The 18,599-nt window shown below is 46.5% G+C and overlaps 1 protein-coding gene across 2 annotated transcripts in view; it reads left to right on the top strand.

Moving 5' to 3' along the window:
* VPS35L (VPS35 endosomal protein sorting factor like) overlaps window positions 1-18,599 on the top strand; it is a 149,758-nt gene that overhangs the window by 113,093 nt on the left and 18,066 nt on the right. For both annotated transcript variants that reach the window (XM_010388549.2, XM_030925585.1), the window contains 2 exons: window positions 3,336-3,475; window positions 16,629-16,794. In XM_010388549.2, the coding sequence (XP_010386851.2) occupies window positions 3,336-3,475; window positions 16,629-16,794 (306 nt within the window). The remainder of the gene's footprint in view (window positions 1-3,335; window positions 3,476-16,628; window positions 16,795-18,599) is intronic.

Here is an 18,599-nt window from a genome sequence, read left to right as displayed (position 1 = left end):
TAACATTTGCACCAGCAGCGTGTGAGGGGTCCCCTTTTCTCCACATTCTCACCAGCATTTGTCATTGCCTGTCTTTTGGATAAAAGCCATTTTAACCGGGGTATGATGATATATCATTATAGTTTTCATTTGCATTTTTCTGATCAATGATGTTGAGCACCTTTTCATATGCTTGTTTGCCATTTTTTTTTTTTTTGAGAAACATCTATTCAAATCTTTTGCCCATTTTAAAAATCGGATTATTAGATTTTTTTCCTATAGAGTTGTTTGAGCTCCTTATGTTCTGGTTATTAATCCTTTATCAGATGGGTAGTTTGCAGATATTTTCTCCCATTCTGTGGGTTCTCTTTTCACTTTGTTGATTGTTCCCTTTGCTGTGCAGAAGCTTTTTAACTTGATGTGATCCCATTTGTCCATTTTTGCCTTGGTCATCTGTGCTTGTGGGGTATTACTCAAAAAGGGGACAATATTCTTTACTACTGGGAATCTGAGTTCTCCTTTTTCTGTAGGTCTTTAAAAAAATCCACTATATCTTAAATTATCTTCCATGGCTCTTAATAGCTACAAAACAGTGTTACATGAAGTTGACATGATTATTCTGAACTTTAAGCTATGAGGTATAAACTGCTCTCACATGCGGTAGGATTTGATTTCTAATTACCAAGATAAGATTGAGAAGGTCTCCAGGCAATATTTTCTATATGGGGCAAGTCTTCTGAGGATAGAACTAAAAATCTGCTTTGGAACCCCGCATGCCCCAACCTTTAAATAACTATTTATTTTAGCTCCCTCCTTTAGAGTGGAAACTGGGCGGGGTGGGTGAGAGGAGCCAAGTTCTGGGGACAAAGCTGCTCTCTTTTTCATGAGGCATAATAATAGGCACATTCTCTGGGCCAGTCAGTAACAAACACATAAATAGAAAAAAAAAAATAGTCTTTCAAGTTGCTCTGAGAAGAATTTGCATTCCCACTGAGAACCTTGTTTCATGATATACTTACTTCACTGTGGGACTGCCAGAGGACTAAGGAAATGAACTGCTTAAAGATAGGCCCTGGGAGCCCCTGTAGGTTCCATAAGTAGGGCCATGTCTTTTTTCTTTTTTTTCTTTTCTTTTTTTTTTTTTTTTGCGACAGAGTCTTGCTCTGTTGCCCAGGCTGGAGCGTGGTGGCATGATCTCAGCTCACTGCAACCTTTGACTTCCAGGTTCAAATGATCCTTCTGCCTCAGCCTCCTGAGTAGCTGGAATTACAGGCATGTGCCAACACGCCAAGCTAATTTTTGTGTTTTTAGTAGAGATAGGGTTTCACCATGTTGCCCAGGCTAGTCTCAAACTCTTGACCTCAAGTGATCCACCCACCTCAGCCTCCCAAAGTGCTGAGATCACAGGCGTGAGCCACTGTGCCCAGTTGGGCCATGTCTTACTAGTGGTCACAAGATAGAAGACCCTACAGGCTCTGACCCTTTCTGGAAGGTTTCTCTATCAGAACCGACATCAGGTAGCTTTTCCTCAAACCCCATATTTAATGTCGCTCCCCAAAACAATTGAGATAAGTGGATGCATAGACCAAAATACGTAACAGGTTTAGAAAATAAGTGTTGGCCCAATGCGGTGACTCACGCCTGTAATCCCAGCACTTTAGGAGACCGAGCCAGGCAGATCGCTTGAGCTCAGGAGTTTGAGACCAGCCTGGGCAACATGGTGAAACCCCATTTCTACAAAAAATACAAAAATTAGCCAGGGATGGTGGGCGCACTCCTGTAGTCCCAGCTACTGGGGAGACTGAGGTAGGAGGATGGCTGGAGCCCAGGAGGCAGAGGCTGCAGTGAGTCGAGATCATGCCATTGCACTTCAGCCTGGGCAACAGAGCAAGACCCTGTCTGGAAAACAGAAAACAAAAAAAAACACACACACAGAAAAGAAAAAAAAACTAGTTGTTAATTAGTATGATCATGTTGGTCTCATTGCCACAGTTTATGTTGTCAACACTTTCTCTCACTTTTTTTCACCTGTTTGTGCACCTGCCCATGACAGTACCCTGTTCACAGTTGGTGCTTAATAAATATGGAACGGGTTTGAGTTTGGGGTTTGGGAGACAGCCAGGCGAGAAAGCTTCCAGAGCAGAGCAACTTGACTCAGAAAGCTTTACAAGGAGTGTCTTTCTGTGACATGTTTCTTTTTCTCCCCCCTCTCCTTTGAAGAAGGAAGAGATGGCAAAACTCCACCATCCATCTTCAGACACATACTCTTCTCATTAAACATAGGCCTTTCTTCCCAGGAAAGTGAGCATTTGCTGTTGCATTTGCCCCTCTGATGTGCTGGCCGGTGTTCCTGTCTTAATTCAGGATGCTGTTCACCCCTACAGTGTTCTCTTTGCATCACTGGAAGTCGTTTTGGAGTGGAAGTCCATTTGGACCATGAAAACATTTGATCTTGTCGGATAGTTTAAAATTTCATTTGTCAGGTCAATGTTTTGATTGTTTTGACCTTGAGGCTTTTTCTCACAGTCAATACCTTGGCAGTTTTAGAAGGAACTTTCTCTCCCTCTCCGTCTTCCCCTCCACCTCCCATCCTTCCTGCTCTCCTTCATCCCTTCCACCCCATCTCTATCCTGTTGCGCACACACATTCTCTCTCCACTCCTTTTCTTCCTCTCTTGCTCCCTTTGAAGTCTCCTTGTTTTACAGATTTTTTTCATAGCTCTTTAAATATGTTCATTTCCCAAACGATTCTATGGAGCTGATGTTACTCCATCAGAAGTCTTTAAGCTGTGTGTGTGTGTGTGTGTGTGTGTGCTGTGTTCCTTCAGACATTTTGATGGCTATTTAACAAAAATGGTGTGCACTAGAATAGATTCAAACAGACGCGGGTTTGAGCTGCAGCTCCACCACCAACACTGGAACTTCCTACGTACACAGGACACTGTTGCGGGATGAATTGCTTCTCTTTCCTTCCCTTATTTCTCGTCTGTGAAGTACACCTGTCAACAGCACCCTCCTCGCGTGGTAGACATGAGAATTCAACGAACCAATCCAAGTTGAGCCTTTAGCCCAGGCAACTGTCATTTCTAGACTTTTTACAAAAATTTGCAACCTGCCTTTTTCACTTAATAACCTAAAGGCAATTTAACGGAGGTTCTCTGAGCTGAAGCACTGCTCTGTCAAGCAGATTTTCCTCCAGCTTCATCATCGTTTGCAGAAACCCTCTGCTAGGACCTGCCCTCAGCACGGCCTGACTTCCACCTAACTCTCAGGACTGGCCTTCAGGCCATGTGAAGAAGAAAGCCAACTGAATTTCCCAGAGTTCTAATACACTGACTTTTATCTTCTGTCTTGCAGCTGATGCTTTTTTCAAAGCCGCTATAAGCCTCATTCCGGAAGTTCCAAAGATGATTAATATCGACGGGAAGATGCGGCCGTCGGAATCGTTCCTGCTGGAATTCCTCTGCAATTTCTTTTCTACCTTATTAATAGTTCCGGTACGTTTCCTCACCAGAACCATAGGACATGTCTTCCTTTGACCTGCCTTATAATATTATATGTGTTCTTAGACCTAAAACTGCAGGAACATTCTATCTAATATCTTTGTGTTGGTTTTCCAGTTAGGTATTTGAATTGGTTCATAAATTTTCTATTCTTGCTGGGTGGGGATCATACTATAATAGTAGAGGTACTATGTCAACTCAGGCTGCTATTACAAAGTGCCGTAGACTGGGGGCTTAAACAACATTTATTTCTCAGAATTCTAAAAGCTGGACGTCTGAGATCAGGGTGCCAGCTTGGTTGGGTTCTAGTGAGGACCCACTTCCAGGTTACAGACAACCATCTTCTCTCTCTCTCTCTCTCTCTCTTTTTTTTGAGATGGAGTTTCACTATTGTTGCCCAGGCTGGAATGCAATGGCGTGATCTTGGCTCACTTCAACCTCCACTCCCGAGTTCAAGTGATTCTCCTGCCTCAGCCTCCCGAGTAGCTGGGATTACAGGCACCTGCCACCACACCTGGCTAAGTTTTGTATTTTTAGTAGAGACAGGGTTTCACCATGTTATCCAGGCTGGTCTTGAACTCCTGACCTCAGGTCATCCGCCTGCCTTGGCCTCCCAGAGTGCTGGGATTACAGGTGTGAGCCACCGTGCCTGGCCTTTTTGTGTGTTTGTTTAGGAGTCTCACTCTGTCACCCAGGCTGGAGTGCAGTGGTGCAGTTATAGCTCACTGCAGCCTTGAACTCCTAGGCTCAAGCGATTCTCCCACCTTAGCCTCCTGAGCAGCTGGGACTACCAGCTCATCTTCCCATTATGTCCTCATGTGACAGAAAGCAAAAGCAAGAACAAGCTCTCTGGCCTTTTGAGCAATTGGTCCTCTGGGACCTAATTACCTCCCAAGGGCCGCACCTCCAAATACTATCACATTGGGATTAGGGTCTCGGTGTATGAATTTGCAGGGGGATGCAAACATTTAGTCCACTGTGCTCTCTATACTGCAAAGACAGAGGTGTCGCTCAGTGGGGAGGGGCACAGGCCTTGGAACCAAGATGCCCGGCATGGAATCCTGGCCCGTCCTTCTTCCAGCTCAACGTTCTTGGGCAATAATATAACATCCCTGTGCTGCAGTTTCCTTGTCTATAAAATGAGGATAAGAACTGTCACTTCTCTGGGTTGCCGTGAATATTAAGTTAGTGAGTACTCACAAGGTCAGAACAGTGCCTCTGCGCATAGTAAACTTTCTAGAAAGCACTGAGAAGGTGGCGACAAAGTTATTTGATGGCAAATAACAGAAGCTAAAGATAGCAGAAATTAAGAGGGCCACTGTTGGAAGGATGCTGGGTTTTTCGTGGAATGGAAGAGATGTACAGCCAGGCTTGAGTTGGAAAGAATGAGGCCACTCTCGGGACCCAGCAGGAGGAATTCCTGGACCCTCCCTAGCAAGGGTCCTTGTAACTTGCAGTCCACCTACTCCCTGGGGGTCTGGCAGAGTGACATGAATTTGGATGAGGGAAATGACAGCTTTATTTTAACAAACGTCTGAGTGAAATTTACCTTTCACTCGATGAATTACAGGCAAAAAGCTACAGTAGCAGTAGCAGTAGCAGTAGCTGGGAGTTTGTCACCAAAAGAAATCAACAAATATGTTCACATCACATTTCAGATGTGAAAGATATTTCAGAAGATTCTTTGTGTTCTTCTTCCTTTAAAAGCACAGCAGTTACTAAGCTGATTGCTAGAGCTGTTAATGCATTCACAAAGAAGCAATAGATTACAGTATCACAAATGCATGGAAAAAATATTTTGCCAGCTGTATTTTAGTGTAATTGGTTTTCTTTGTAGTCTTACATGTTTTATTTGCTGCATTAAAAATAATATTCCAAGGGCCGGGCACTGTGGCTCATGCCTATATCCCAGCACTTTGGGAGGCGGAGTCAGGCAGATCACCTGAGGTCAGGAGTTTGAGACCAGCCTGGCCAACATGGCAAAACCCCATATCTACTAAAAGTACAAAAATTAGCCGGGCGTGGTGGTGGGCACCTGCAATCTCAGCTACTTAGGAGGCTGAGGCAGGAGAATCGCTTGAACCCAGGAGGCGGAGGTTGCAGTGAGCCGAGATTACACAGTAGGTTGAAATAGGATCACAAAATCAGCATTTTTAAAATAATCTATTTGTTTTATTTTGAGACAGGGTCTTGCTGTATGCCTAGGCTGAGCTCCTGGGCTAAAGTGATCCTCCTGCCTCAGCCTCCCATGTAGCTGGGCCAACAGGCATGCACCACCACGCCTGGCTAATTTTTTTAAATGTTTTATAGAGGTACATTCTCACTACATTTCCCAGGCTCGTCTTGAACTCCTGACCTCAAGCAATCTTCCTCCCCCAGCCTCCCCAGTACCTGGGATTACAGGTGGGATCAACCATGTTTGGCAGATGGGCATTTTTAAAAGCCCCCTCAGTGATTCAGGTGTAAGTGGTCCTAGGACCATACTTTGAGAAACACCACCCTGAACTTGAGCCATAAAAGTGCCTGAGCTCCAGTGGATCCAGGTTCCTTTTTGGGGTGATGATATGTTCTAAAATTGACTGTACTGGTGATCGCACAACTCTGTGAATATCCTAACAATCACTGAATTGTACATTTCAGCAGGTGTACTGTTTGGTATGTGAATTATATCTCAGTAAAGCTGAGAAAGCAGAAAGTGACTCAGCTTCTGACTCTCCCTGTTCAGATTCCAAGTTCTCAGAGAGAGAGGGGAGCGAGCTCGGGAGGCCAGGCTCAAGGACTGCGGACACAGCTTCAGGATAGGGGCCTCTTGGTGTCCTGCAGGGAGGACAGGCGGCACCCCAAGACAGGGCAGCGTGCAGCGGCATCTTCTAGAGCTCCTTCACTTGACACTTGATGTCACTGTTTTCAGATCTCCGTATTAGTACTTTGTAAGTTTCTCTCTTTCGGTAAACTAGTCATTTATCAAGTGAGAAGGCAAAAGAGTAAAATCAGGGTTTTGAATTCAGCAGTTGGTAAAAGTCATTGTTTACTGATGAATCGGGACGCACTCAGCATGTGCAGGTTAAGAATCACTAGAGGCTTTTTGAAAAGCCTTCTCAGATTCAGAAGCTTCTGTTCGGTCCCGACCCGAAGACTTCATAGCGCTGAGACCTTGGGAAAGTTTGTAACTCCTCAGAGCTTCAGTTGTTACCTTTCTAAGGTGTCATCGCAGTGCCCACCTCAAGTGACTCCTGTGAGGGTTTAAATGATAGCTGGGAAAGTGCTTTGTAAACCTGGATCTCCATCCCTGGGATTACAGATTGATGTCTGGAGGGCAGATCCAGCCGGTAGACATGTAGACAGACACTTGCTGGCCATGTCCTGATGGAGAACATTTGGAATGAGTTTCCTACATTTAAAAATGGGTAGATCACAGAAAATCCCAGATTTGCATCTCCCCTTGAAAAATCAGATTCTATCATGTGGGGCCCGCATGCTGCGACCTGGCCAGTTGGCCACAGCTGGGTACCAGCTGCCCTATGCAGGTGGCGTGTGCCTTTCTCTCCAGTTTTCCTGGGCACCTCTGGACCCCTCAACCCCATTTCTGTTGTCCATTTGGCCCCTTAGGCATTTGTGGAAAGCGCTCCTGTTCTCAGCAGATTTAAGTTATTATTCCTTGTAGCATTACATGTGGTTTTGCTGGGGTTTAGTAATGATATGAGACAAAGAATAGCTGCAGTTCACGACACCTCACTAGGTGCCCCATGCCTTGCTAACGCCACTCTTTTTTTTTTTTTTTGGGATGGAGTCTCGCTCTGTCGCCCAAGCTGGAGTGCAGTGGCCGGATCTCAGCTCACTGCAAGCTCCGCCTCCCGGGTTCACACCATTCTCCTGCCTCAGCCTCCCGAGTAGCTGGGACTACAGGCGCCCGCCACCTCGCCCGGCTAGTTTTTTGTACTTTTTAGTAGAGACGGGGTTTCACCCTGTTAGCCAGGATGGTCTCGATCTCCTGACCTTGTGATCCACCCGCCTCAGCCTCCCAAAGTGCTGGGATTACAGGCTTGAGCCACCGCGCCCGGCCTAATGCCACTCATTAATACTCACTCCTAGGAGTCCTCCTGGCAAGCTCCCTAAGGTAGGAGTCGTTGCACCTTTTTCACTAAGGAAACCTGAGCCGGAGGACCCTTGCAGTGTGCCTGAGGTCACAAAGCTTATAAGTAGCAGAGCTGGGATTCAAACCCAGGGCTGCACTACTTCAGAGCCTGTCCTGCATGACCTAAGCTGGAAACGTTTGCAGTGTGCCTTATTTGCTCAAGTTCATTGAGCACTAGCAACCCTGTATCCCTCCTTGTGGGACGCAGCATTAGTAACTACTTCCAGATGCTACAGGATGCTTAGCCTGAATAGCCAGGGCTGAGAGCCGAATAAACTCCCAGGTGATGCGATGAGCCACACCTGAGCTATACCCACTATATGAGTAGATCTGGCATGAATAAGACTCCCACATCTCACTTCTTCCTACATCTCACTTCTACCTGCTTCAATTTTTTTTCCTTTTTTTTTTTTTTTTTTTGGAGAATCTTACTCTGTCACCCAGGCTGCAATGCAGTGCGCGATCTCCACTCACTGCAACCTCTGCCTCCTGGGTTAAAGCAATTCTCCTGCCTCAGCCTCCCAAGTAGCTGAGACTACAGGCGCCCTCCACCACACCTGGCTAATTTTTTTTGTCTTTTAGTAAAGACGGGGTTTCATCATGTTGGCCAGGCTGGTCTCGAACTCCTGAGCTCAAGTGATCTGCCTGCCTTGGCCTCCCAAAGTGCTGGGATTTGTGCTGGGATTACAGACGTGAGCCTCTGCATGCAGCCTACTCAGTTCAAATTATTTGTTACCTTTCAGGTCACAGCTTTTATTTTAGTTTTAGTATATTGGGGTGAGAACACTTAAGGTGAGATCTACCGGCTTAATCGGTTTTGACGTGTACAATACATTACTGTTGACTTAGGAACTGTGCTGTATAGCAGATCTCTAGAGCTTATTCATAATTGAAACAGTCCATTGGTTAGTAATTCTTCATTTCCCTACCCCTGCCCCCTGTAAACACCACTCCACTCTCTGATTCTATGAATCTGACTATTTTAGATACTTTCTTTGTATGTGGACTCATGCAGTATTTGTCTTCCTGCAACTGGCTTACTTCACATAGCTTAATGCTTTCAAGGGTCATCCATGTTGTTGCACATGGCAGGATTTCCTTCTTTTTTAAGGCTAAATAATATTCCATTTGCATATGTATCACTTTTTTTTTGTTTGTTTTGTTTTTGTTTTTTTGAGACAGGATCTTACTGTGTTATCCAGGCTGGAGTGCAGTGGCATGATCACACTTGCGGCATCAACCTTGACCTCCTGGGCTCAAATATTGTCCCAGCTCAGCCTCTTTGAATAGTTGGAACCACATAGGCGAACCACCGTGCCCATCTAATTTTTGATTTTTTGTGATGACAAGGTCTCACTGTTTTTCCCAGGTTGGTCTTGAACTCCAAGGCTCAAGTGATCCTCCAGCCTTGACTTCCCAAAGTGCTGGTGTTACAGGTGTGAGTCACTGCACCCAGTCTTTTTTTTTTTTTTTAAGAGTCTTGCTGTGTTGCCCAGTCTGGAGCACAGTGGTACAATCATAGCTCACTGCAGTGTGAGCCACCGTACCCAGCTACCTCATTTTTTCATTGGCAATTTTTCTGTCAATGGACATATAGATTGTTTCCACATCTGAGCTCTTGTGAATAATGCTGCAGTGAGCATGGGAGTGTAGCTACCTCCTTAAGATCCTGATTTCAATTTGTTTGGATATGTACCCAGAAGTGGCATTGCTGGGTCATGTGTTGGCTCTATTTTTTATTTTTTTAGGAACCTCCGTACTGTTTTTCTTTTTCTTTTCTTTTCTTTTCTTTTTTTTTTTTTTGAGATGGATCACCCAGGCTGGAGTGCAGTGTTGCGATCTCAGCTCACTGTAACCTCTGCCTATCCAGTTCAAGCGATTCTCCTGCCTCAGCCTCCCGAGTAGCTGGGATTACAGGCGCACACCACCATGCTCAGCTAATTTTTGTTTTTTTAGTAGAGACAAGGTTTCACCATGTTGGCCAGGCTGGTCTCGAACTCCTGACCTCAGGTGATCAGCCCACCTCTGCCTCCCGAAGTGCTGGGATTACAGGCATGAGCCACTGCACCCGGCCCCCATACTGTTTTTCATAGTGACTGCACTATTTTGCTCTCCTACCCACAGTATGCAAGGTTTTCTTTTTTTTTTTTTTTTTTTTTTTTTTTTTTTTTTTTTTGAGACGGAGTCTTGCTCTGTGGCCCGGGCTGGAGTGCAGTGGCCGGATCTCAGCTCACTGCAAGCTCCGCCTCCCGGGTTTACGCCATTCTCCTGCCTCAGCCTCCCGAGTGGCTGGGACTACAGGCGCCCGCCACTTCGCCCGGCTAGCTTTTTGTATTTTTTAGTAGAGACGGGGTTTCACCGTGTTAGCCAGATGGTCTCAAACTCCTGACCTCGTGATCCGCCCGTCTCGGCCTCCCAAAGTGCTGGGATTACAGGCTTGAGCCACCGCGCCCGGCCGCAAGGTTTTCTTAAAGGATGAGTTTGAAAGTTTGATTCATTTTATTTGTTTAGACAAGAGAGGAACCACCAGGCACAGTTGCTCACACCTGTAATCCCAGCACTTTAGGAGGCCAAGGCGGGTGGATCACCTGAGGTCAGGAGTTAGAGACCAGCCTGGCAAACGTGGTGAAACCCCATTTCTACTAAAAATACAAAAATCAGCTGCATGTGGTATCATGCACCCGTAATCCCAACTACTCAGGAGGCTGAGGCAGGAGAATCATTTGAACCCAGGAGATGTAGGTTGCAGTGAGCCAAGATCATGCCATTACACTCCAGCCTGGGTGACAAGAGCGAAACTCCGACTCAAAAAACACATACACAAAAAGAAAAGATAGAAACCATTTGAAACCAGATAAAGTCCCTGGTCTGATTTATTGATGCTTACAAATGTGGGAGTAAACAGTCCCCAGGGTGGCCCTGTCTCCCCTGCAGACAGAGAACTTTTTGGAGCATGTCGAAGTATTCTGCTTTATCATCAGTAGTCGTCAGCCTAGTCAGGGACTAGTTTGTGGAATAATCTTCCCTATATAATCAAACTGGCGCATTTCATGTAACAATGTGGTAAGACAAAGTCGACTTGACTGAACAAGTTCAGCGTCACAGTTTTGAGGCCTACTTTTGATTCAGTTGCAATTTGCAGTAAATGGAAATGTTACTACCATCAGTTTTGTAGCACTAACGATCTCTGATCCAGCAGGGAGATGTCTTTTCTCCTTCTTATCCTGGAGAAAAGGTCCAGCCATAAACACAGCAAGATGTCCAGGTCTATGTGTCATCATTCAGTCTATTCCACAAACATTTGTCGATCCAGGAATTAAGGAGTGAGCAAGAGAAGCATACCCCAGCTCAGGAGGACAGACTTCATGTTAAACAAATAAGTACACATTTAACTACAATTGCTCAAAGCGCCATAAAGAACTACATAAGCCAAGTACAGTTGGCACTGGTCCACCAAGAGGCTGATGACTACTAATTAGTGCTGGAAAACTGATGGTATTAGTAATAACACTTCCAGCTTCTCGGGAGGCTAAGGTGGAAGGATTGCTTGAGGCCAGGAGTTCAAGACCAGCCTGGGCAACATAGCAAGACCTTATTTCAAAAGAAAAAGTTGCTTTTTCTTTTTTTTTGAGATGGAGTCATGTTCTGTCACCTAGGCTAGAATGCAGTGGTGTGATCTCGGTTCACTGCAACCTCTGCCTCCCGGGTTCAAGCAATTCTCTTGCCTCCGCCTCCCAAGTAGCTGGGACTAGAGGCATCTGCCACCATGCCTGGCTAATTTTTTTTTTTTTTTTTTTTGTATTTTTAGTACAGATGGGGTTTCACCATCTTGGCCAGGCTGGTCTCGAACTCCAGACCTCGTGATCCACCCGCCTCAGCTTCCCAGAGTGCTGGAATTAAAGGCGTGAGCCACTGCATCCAGCAAGAAAAAGTTTTTTAATGAACCATAGAGACCTCTCAGAGCTCCAGATTTAGGGGAGGGGGTCAGATAATCAGGAGAGATCCCTAAGAAAGTGCCATTTGAGCTGTGATCCGAAGGATGACTCGTAATTAGTCAGCTAGGTACAGATGGGGAGAGGAGAGGGCATTCTGGGCCAAGGGCACAGCATGGGTGAGAATAGAGGTGGGAGGTGAGAAGCAGCACTGCCCCAGAGGGACTGGAAGAGAGCCAGAGTGAGTGGCACATCGGGAGGGCACAGGGGACGCCCGAGGAGCTGGTGAGACAGACAGGACTGAGAGAAACAGCAAGCCGGTGCCTGAGAGCCTCCCGCTAAGTGGTGATCTGTCTCCCCTCCTCCTCCCCTGCCCTCCCACCATCTCTGTTTTCCCCAGTTCGTGTTCTGGTTCCTTTTCTGAAGGGCTTTATGATTACTTAACCAACCTCATAACCACGGACCAGCCAACATTTCACAAATATTCACTCAAAACAAGCCTGTTATTATCACTCTCGTTTCGTAGAAGTGGAAACTGGGGTGCAGAGAGATGAAGGGCCAGCAGCTGGTAAGTGACGAGCCAGGGTCCAAGACCAGGATATCTGCCCAGCCACCATGCTCACCTCTCATCTTGGTTCTCCTAGAAAGAGTTAGTTACTTCTAGGGTATTATTAGATTGGTGCAAAAGTAATTGTGGGTTTTGCCATAGAAAGTAATTACTTCTACACCAACCTAATACTTTTTCTCCCAAGGGGTTTAGTAGAAGGATTCCTGCAGACCAGAAACCCAGAGGGATATTGCTGATGTGGTAGGTGCTGGGCCAGCAGGGAGAGACGTCTGAGCCCCTGCCAGGTGCTGCCTGGGAGCCACTTTGTCAGCATTTGTTTGTTCCACTTGGGAGGCAGCCCTGCCAGGGACACCTGGGGACACCTTTTCCCACTGGAAGCGCCATCTGAATCCAGAACCGTTTTCTTCATCTTTTTTTTTTTTTTTTTTTTTTTTTTGAGACGGAGTCTGGCTCTGTCGCCCGGGCTGGAGTGCAGTGGCCAGATCTCAGCTCACTGCAAGCTCCGCCTCCCGGGTTTACGCCATTCTCCTGCCTCAGCCTCCCGAGTAGCTGGGACTACAGGCGCCTGCCACCTCGCCGGGCTAGTTTTTTGTATTTTTTAGTAGAGATGGGGTTTCACTCTGTTAGCCAGGATGGTCTCGATCTCCTGACCTCGTGATCCGCCCATCTCGGCCTCCCAAAGTGCTGGGATTACAGGCTTGAGCCACCGCGCCCGGCCCTTCATCTTTAAAAAAAAAAAAAAAAAAAAAAAAAAAAAAAAAAAAAAAAAAAAAAAAAATCTATGTCTGCCTTACTTCAGCTGTTGGCACTGAACCATCAGTACAATTTTTTTTTTTTTTTTTTTTTTTTTGAGAGGAGTCTCGCTCTGTTACCCAGGCTGGAGTGTAGTGGCACGATTTTGGCTCACTGCAACCTCTGCCTTCCAGGTTCAAGCGATTCTCCTGCCTCAACCTCCTGAGTAGCTGGGATTACAGACGCGTGCCACCATGGCCAGCTAATTTTTGTATTTTTAGTAGAGATGAGGTTTCACCATGTTGGCCAGGCTGGTCTCAAACTCCTGACCTCAAGCAATTCACCCGCCTCGGCCTCCCAAGGTGCTGAGATTACACACTTGAGCCACTGTGTCCAGCCCATCAGTACAATTTATATTAAAAAAAAAAGTTACAACCACTGAAGCATGGATGTCACATGGGAAACTTTTTCCTTGTACAGAAGGTTGGAAATAGTCTCCCACCTCTTCAGTTGTGAGCAAAAGCTCATGGAAATGGTTCTCCACTGGTCCTTGTACCACCTTTTTGACAGTGTGTAGCATGGTCTACCACAAGACTTGTGCATTTGTGTTAAAATGAAGTTGCTAGAACATTCAGATTGTTGTCTATTCCCAAGGCAGATCCTTAAATAAAATATATTTTTGGACAGCCACATAGCAGAACCAAATAGCCTAGTTAAAAACAGCTGTTAGCAAAAGAAGGCAGAAGGAAGTTCCCAGCTGAAACCAGCTCTGAGTGGAAGGCAGATCATGGCATGGGCAATTTTGGTATGTGTAGTTTGTGGATGTCAGACTTTTGAGCATCTTGTATTCTCATTCTTGCCAGTATCGTAAGAGCAATTCTTTTTTTCTTTGTGTAAGACTGTCTCACTCCATCACCCAGGCTGGAGTGCAGTGGTGCCATCACAGCTCTCTGTAGCTAAGACCACAGGCGCACACCACTACACGTGGCAAATTTTTTTTTTTTTTTTGTAGAAACAATATTTGTTATGTTGTTGCCCAGGTTAAGAACAATCTTTTTTTTTTTTTTTGGAGACAGAGTCTTGCTCTGTCACCCAGGCTGGAGTGCAGTAGTACAATCTCTGCTCACTCATCCCCCACTCCTGGGTTCAAGCAATTGTCCTCCCTCAGCCTCCTGAGTAGCTGGGATTACAGGTGCGCACAACCACACCTGGCTAATTTTTGTATTTTTAGTAGAGACGGGGTTTTGCCATATTGGCCAGGCTGGTCTCAAACTCCTGACCTCAAGTGATCCGCCCCTTTCAGCCTCCTGAAGTGCTAGGAATACAGGCATGAGCCACCGCTATCTAGCCCAGGCTAAGAGCAATTCTCACAGATATTAACAGCTTGTACAAAACATCCCACACCCCTCCACAATTGTCCTCACCCACTTGAAAGTATGACTGCAATATGTACACACATTCACGTTGGATATAATGGCAATGCTGTTCTCATACTCCATACTTGTATTCTAAGTAGCTGACTACATGTATGCCTCCCCTCAGTTCACAAGTTCTATAAATTCAGAGACGCTTGGTTTATCTGCAGAGAGGCAGTGCGAATATGGTACCAGTAGTTAGAAATGTCCACTCTGGAGCCAAACTGCTGGGGCTTGAACCTTGGGTCCCCCATGTACCAACTATGTGACCTTGGGCCACTTAGCCTCTCAGTGGCTCATTTCCCATCTGTGAAATGGGGCTTCATCATAGTATCACCCCAGAACATAGAAAAGCTATGGTAGCTGCTATAAATGTTAACTGTTGTTTTCGTAGCCACTGCAGTGCCTGACACATAGAAGGTACCCAAAAACTGCAGTCCATTCAACAGTATTCACCCAATGCATGTCAGTGTCCAGCACTGTCCCAGGAGCCAGAGACAGGGCTGGATTGAATGTCATCAGGGACACCATCCACACTGAGTTCCTCGAGGCGCCATTAACAGAATACGGTGTGCAACCAGCAGACCTGGCGGTGTATTTGCAAATGCAATAGATGACATGCCTGTCCTCCTGGAGGTTATAGGCTAGCATGAAACAGAGAGAACCAGGAACACCACGAGATACTGTTGGGCAGGTCACTGAAGGAATACATAAGGTCATTTCAGATAGTGAGAAGTGCTCTGTAAAAAACAAGACAGAGGCTGGGCGCGGTGACTCACACCTTTAATCCCAGCACTTCAGGAGGCTGAGGCAGGTGGATTGCTCCCTGGTAGCTTGAGATCAGCCTGGGCAACATGGCAAGACCTCATCTCTACAAAAAATACAGAAATTCGTACAGAAATTTGCCAGGCGTGGTGGTATGTACCTGTAGTCCCAGCTCCTCAGGAGGCTGAGGTGGGAGGAAGATCGCTTGAACTCAGAAAGTAAAGGCTGCAGTGAGCTGTGATCATGCCACTGTACTGCAGCCGGGGTGACAGAGTGAGACCCCGTCTCAGAACCAACCCCACCTCCTAAAAAAAAGGATGATTTGTGATGAAGAGAGAGTAAGACGGCTACAGATGGAATGTCAGGGAAGGCCTCATTAAGGAGCTAATGTGTAAGGTGAGAACTGCAGGCTACCAGGGAGCCAGTCTGGCCAAGCCCTGGGGCACAGACTCTAGGCAGAGAGAACGTGCCTGGCTGGAGGCCAGAACCTGGACGTGTGTGCCGGCCCCTGGTGCCACTCTGTGCCCTTTGTCCTACTCTGTGTGAGGGAGACTGGCTTCTGGGGACTGCCTCACCTATCCTTCCTCTGGATCCCAATTTGTTCAGCCAGTAGGAGGCAGCAGCATGATGCAGGGCAGGAGGAAAGCGAGGTTGGCGTATTTCTCCCGCATGCTCGTTGGGCCATGTTTTGGCAATGGCTTTGTTCCTGCACCCAAGACCACATCTTGGGCTAGATGGCCTCCTGCTGCTGCAGGTTCCAGTCATGCTGTTCCCCCTGCTGCTGCGGGTTCCAATCGTGCTGTTCTCCCTATCTTAACGTGGCTGGGGTAAGGGAAGGGGACCTGCATGGGGCAAGCCAGCAAGGCCGTGGAGGCGGCTGGCTGTGTCTGGAGAGCTTTCAGCGGGGCTTTCCCAGACTCACATACACCTTTTTGGAATGGAATTGAAGCTGCTTACTTTTTTTTTTATGCCCCAAAACTTTTTATAGATTCAGTTTAGCATCTGAACTGTTTGCTATAAACTCTGTGACTGTCTCTCAGGTTTTGCCTTTCCCAAGACAGCGTCCTCTATTTGGCTGTTACTGCTGCTGAGCACCCCAAAGAGCGAGGCTCTATTTAAAGTCACCGCCTCGAGTGGTGACAGGGATCATCCGGGGGCTCACCCAGCGTAGGTGGCTTCTGCCCTTCCATCTGCTACGATACCCACAATCTTGCTTTTGTGGTTAGAACAGGGCTTCCTTTTTTTTTTTTTTTTTTTTTTTTTTTTTTACTGCCACCACCCACAGAAAAACAAGAGTGTAATTTTGGAAACATGCCATTAAGCTGACAGGTAACTTTGCCTTCTCCTTCTTGGGATCCAGAAAGGGACTCTCAAAGCTCTTTTGCCCAGACAGGAGCGTTTTGATTCGTGGGAATCACATTTTGTCGTTTTCCTCCGTATTGTTTAACCAGGCTTGTGAGTGGGTCTTGCCTTTGTTCAGTAACTGACAACATTAATTTCTCCACAGCTGCTGAGGGAGGATCTGGGTTTCTGTGTGATCTTCTTTTTCCCTCCCTGCTCATCTTTGGGATTGTTGATCCTTTTTTTGGTTCTCTACTAGGATCATCCTGAACATGGGGTCCTGTTTCTTGTTCGAGAGCTTCTCAATGTGATCCAGGACTACACCTGGGAGGACAACAGCGATGAGAAAATCCGCATCTACACCTGCGTCCTGCATCTCCTCTCTGCCATGAGCCAGGAGACATACCTTTATCACATAGACAAAGGTAGCAGAGCCGGCCCCACCAAACCGTGCTCCGTGCAGATTTCATGAAAGGCAGACAGAATGCTTTCATTTTCACTTTATGTTTTCTCCCTTGTACTTTAGCTCCCATGAACCTCTAGTCCAGGGTCTCACTGTATTTACCTGATCTAAGACTTACCTGGGGCAACTCTTAAGAGTACAGATTCTTGGGCCAGGCGCAGTGGCCCACGCCTGTAATGCCAGCACTTTGGGAGGCCAAGGCAGGCGGATCACCTGAGGTCAAGAGTTCGAGACCAGCCTGGCCAAAAGAGCCACAACCCGTTTCTACCAAAAATACAAAAATTAGCCAGGCATCATGGTGCACTCCTGTAATCCCAGCTACTCAGGAAACTGAGGCAGGAGAATCACTTGAACCTGGGAGGCAGAGGTTACAGTGAGCCAAGATCGCACCACTGCACTCCAGCCTGGGCAACAAGAGTGAAAACACCAACTCAAAAAAGAAAAAACAAGGAGTACAGATTCTTCAGCCCCATCCTGCCCTTGATGGATGGGTTGATTGACTGAGACAAGGTGTCACTCTGTCACCCAGGCTGGAGTGCAGTGCAGTGATCTCAGCCCACTGCAGCCTTGATAGTCCAGGCTGAAGCAGTCCTCCCACCTCAGCTTCCAAGTAGCTGGGATTACAGGCATGTGCCACTGCACCCAGATAATGTTTAAAACTTTTTTGGGAAGACAGGGTTTCACCATGTTACTCACGCTGGTCTCATACTCCTGGGCTCAAGCGATCTACTCGTCTCAGCCTCCCAAAGTGTTGGGATTGTAACCATGAGCCACCACACCTGGCCTTTCCTTCTTAATTTGCATCTTTAACAAGCACCTGAGATCATGTTGAACATCAGACCAGTTTGGAGAAACACTCTTTAAAAAATAATAATAATTTCAACTTGTATTTTAGATTTAGGAGGTATACGTGCAGGTTTGTGACGGGTATATTGTGCAATGCTGAGGTTTGGGGTGCGAATGAGATAGTATCCAATGGGTAGTTTTTCAGCCCTTGTCCCCTCCCCTTCCTCCTCCCTCTAATAGTCCCCAGTGTCTGTTCTTCACATCTTTATGCCCATGGGACCCAGTGCTTAGGGCCCACTTACAAGTGAGAACATGGCAGTAGTTTTCTGTTTCTGCACTAGTTCACTTAGGATAATGGCCTCCAGTTGCACCCATGTTGCCACAAAGGCCATGATTTCATTCTTTTTCAGGGCTGCGTAGTATTCCATTGTGTGTATGTACCACATTTCCTTTATCCAATCCACTGCTGATGGGCATCTACGTTGATTCTATGTCTTTGCTGTTGCGAATAGTGCTGCAATAAACATACGTGTGCATGCATCTTTTCAGTAGAATGATTTATTTTCCTTTGGGTATATACCCAGTAATGGGATTGCTGGGTCGAATGGTAGTTCTGTTTTCAGTTCTTTGAGAAATCTCCAAAACTGCTTTCCACACTGGCTGAACTAATTTGCATTTCCATTGACAGAGTGTTAAGTGTTCTCTTTTCGGAGGAACCCTCTTTTGGATCAGTGTGCTACACAATAAACTGGAACAATGGCTAAATATACACATGCATGAGCTTCATGCCAGGCCTGTTCCTTACCAGTCTCAGGCAGGACCCTGGTGTGGGTGTTTGCCACCTGCTCCTCAGATGATGCCAAGGCTCAGCGGCCCTTATCTGGGTGTTCTGGAGGAAGGAGGTGGCCTTGATCCCCCGCCTGCTACCAGACATTTTGAACTTGCTACTACAAGTTGGGAGCAGCCTCCTCGTGTCCTGGA

This window comes from Rhinopithecus roxellana, chromosome 20 (genome assembly GCF_007565055.1).
Source record: "Rhinopithecus roxellana isolate Shanxi Qingling chromosome 20, ASM756505v1, whole genome shotgun sequence".
NCBI classification, from domain to species: Eukaryota; Metazoa; Chordata; class Mammalia; order Primates; family Cercopithecidae; genus Rhinopithecus; species Rhinopithecus roxellana.
This window is presented reverse-complemented; position numbering and strand designations above follow the sequence as displayed.